Here is a 2,835-nt window from a genome sequence, read left to right as displayed (position 1 = left end):
GGATCCAAGATTTTCTGCAAGTACAAAAATCGGACCCAGGGTTTTTAGTACCTCTAATCGGACGGTCTGATTTCTCTTGGACAGCCATCATACGCCAGTGAATCACCATACACCCCCATAACTCAGGTATACACCATTCCTTTCACCATATTAAAAATAAAAAGTTCCCTTCTTGTAATTCACTACTAAATTCTAGTGAAATTAATCAACCCATTTGGCAAATGGGGTCAGCCCATATATTGGATCCATCATCAAGGGTATGTATGTCATTTTACTTGAGTATTTTTTTCAAAAAAACGGTAAACATAATGGCAACAAATACGACCGTTGGGATTCAAATTTGAAAAGTTACTCAAAAGTTGAACGATTCTTCTAACAAGAACCAAATGAAAACTGAGAAGAGTGTAAAGGGGAAATAACGATCAGATCCAGAGAAGCAATGAGAAGGGTCCCTTTGCATTCAAAATCCACCGCCGCCACAATGGAAGAAGAAGAAGAAGAAGAAGAGCACCTTGAGAACAGCAACAACAGCAGCTGCTACTACCCTGGTTGCAAGAAAGATGCTAATTGCAGCTGCGAGATTTGCTTGGCCAGCATCAATGCCACCCTTGATCTCATGCCAATGAGCATTCACAAAAGCTCTCTCACCAAGCTCTCTGCTTCCAAACCCAACAACAATCTTGAGTGTACTCCAACTCCAATCTCCTTTGACGCTTCCCATTTGTCCACACCAAAGTCAACTGCTTCTCACATACTACCATCTTCTACACCTGCCATTAAGTCCACTGCTAGATCATCATTGGTTTTCAACCAGAAAATCCATAACGAGAAGGAGGACAAGAAGAAGGGAAAACAATGGTGTTTCACTGGTCTCAATATCTTGAGAATTCTACTGGGTTTAGGGTTCCTTTTGTGCGCAGATATTGTTTTCCCCAAGATTGTTTCTGGGATCATTCGCCCTGCCTTGTCACCTGAATTGGTGAAAAGGGTTGGTGAGAAATGCTGGCATGTGCAGGATTTGAATGGAAAGTTGAGGTTTTTGCAGAAAGAGTTGGCAAGTGTTGTTGATGGAAAGGTTTCTAATTGCAGCCATGTTCATTCCCTCTGGAAAATCAGCAAGGTATTATTTATTATTTATTATTCGTCATTAATTCATTGGAAAATAAAAAATAAAAATTGAGAACTGAAATTGCATATACACAGGATGGTGTACTATTGAATTCAAGGTGCACATTGTACAAATCAGCAATTGAGGAAGTAACAGTATGGGGATGGCCTTTGCAGACATCAGGATTGCTCACAACTGGCTTCTCTTCCACAACATTCACTATCTTATCTGGAAGACTCTCTGAGGTAACTAATTAACAATGATTCTCAACTATGCTTTTCTAATACTTTATTGATTTGACTCACTCACTCTGGATTTAGTGGAATGGTGGACATGTTAGCTACTTGGTTAGAAAGGCCAATGCTTCATGGGTTCAACCAAAATGGGGTGCCTCCGTGGTTCAATTACATCCCAACACATGGATTCTTCAATATCAAAGAAGCTATTGCACCAGATTGCATTCAGCAGCACTGGACTTCCTTAAATCTAGGATCTCAAGAATTGTTGGCAGAGTCAAGAAAAGTTTTTGGATGCTTGCTGCAGTGGAGGATACTTTATACAATGAATTCAGAGCAAACAATGGGATTAAAATCCCAACTTGAAGCCTAAACAAGCAAAGCTCATTTTGGAGTTATCATCAATCAAATAAAGATTAGCATGGACCAGGTTCTCATTTCTTATGAGAAGCTTCATTTTCTTCTTGCTAAGGTTCTTTTTAATTTGCATTTTTTCTTTCAACCATGGATCGATACTCATTAGTTGACTAGTCTAATTTGCCACGTCTGTTTTAGAGGAAAGCGGCGCCAGAATGTGATTTGGTCAAAAACTGAAATTACATTCTCAACTTTCAATGTGTATTTGTTGTTTTTCAATCGAAGTTTTTCAATTTTTTTGGTTTGGTCTATTTTAATGGAAGGCCTTTTTTCTTTTTGGTTAGTAATGGAAGTTGTTTTTTAATGGAAGTTCAAACACCATAAGTAAACAAATGGTTGGGCCTGATTTGTGGTACGGCCCAATATGGGTATTGCCCAAAAAGGTGTTTGAAAGCTATGCTATCCGACAAAAAATTAAAAAAAGTAAATTAACTGATTTGGTCAAATGGTCAACTTACTCGTCTGTTTAAACAAGTATCAGAGTCGCAGCAGAGACTTGGAGCTAGGGGCAGAATTTGCTGTCTCACAAGAAGTTGCACCCGGGTTCAAGTCATATGAGAGGAAAATGAATCCTTAAATGAACTCATGTAGTGTGTGTGAGTGTGTTGTGTGAGTGTGTAATACATGAGTAATGTCTAGAATTAGGGGCCGTCTAATCCATCTGACAAAACAATATATATATATATATACACAAGTATCGGAGTCAGAGACCTATTGTGGCTAGCATTAAACTCTTATCGATCCACGACGGATTAGTCCTTAGCCGATTGGATTGCAACTTTGAAGAATGAAAATACACTATGGCAACAAAAAAAAATTAAAATTGTAGAAGAAACGAAATCTATGTCGGTATGTCACACATTGTTGTTCTTGTATATGACCGTAGTGTAACTTTACGGCTATACATTATGCTTTGTAATTATATACGTAGGAGGAACCAATAATAATAATTTCATGATTAGGTCACATGATTTCATAGGAGAGATGGGTTTCTTAGTCTTGAAAAATGCCAACATCGGTGCGGTAACAGTTAGGTCGACAATATGGGTGGTCTACCAGAAATAACAGATGAAC

The 2,835-nt window shown here is 38.4% G+C and overlaps 1 protein-coding gene across 2 annotated transcripts; it reads left to right on the top strand.

The window, feature by feature from the left end:
- Nucleotides 1-298: 298 nt before the first annotated feature.
- LOC112779635 (uncharacterized) lies at nt 299-2,018 on the top strand. Of its 2 annotated transcripts, none has more exons than XM_025823967.3 (3): nt 299-1,120; nt 1,204-1,353; nt 1,449-2,018. In XM_025823967.3, the coding sequence occupies exons 1-3, from the start codon at nt 440-442 to the stop codon at nt 1,458-1,460; spliced, it is 843 nt and encodes a 280-aa protein (XP_025679752.1). In that variant the 5' UTR covers nt 299-439; the 3' UTR covers nt 1,461-2,018. The 2 variants fall into 2 exon arrangements, with proteins under 2 accessions (XP_025679752.1, XP_025679751.1); XM_025823966.3 differs by having other exon boundaries at nt 300-1,120; nt 1,429-2,018.
- The last annotated feature ends 817 nt before the right edge of the window (nt 2,019-2,835 follow it).

This window comes from Arachis hypogaea, chromosome 19, assembly GCF_003086295.3.
Source record: "Arachis hypogaea cultivar Tifrunner chromosome 19, arahy.Tifrunner.gnm2.J5K5, whole genome shotgun sequence".
Taxonomy (NCBI): domain Eukaryota; kingdom Viridiplantae; phylum Streptophyta; class Magnoliopsida; order Fabales; family Fabaceae; genus Arachis; species Arachis hypogaea.
This window is presented reverse-complemented; position numbering and strand designations above follow the sequence as displayed.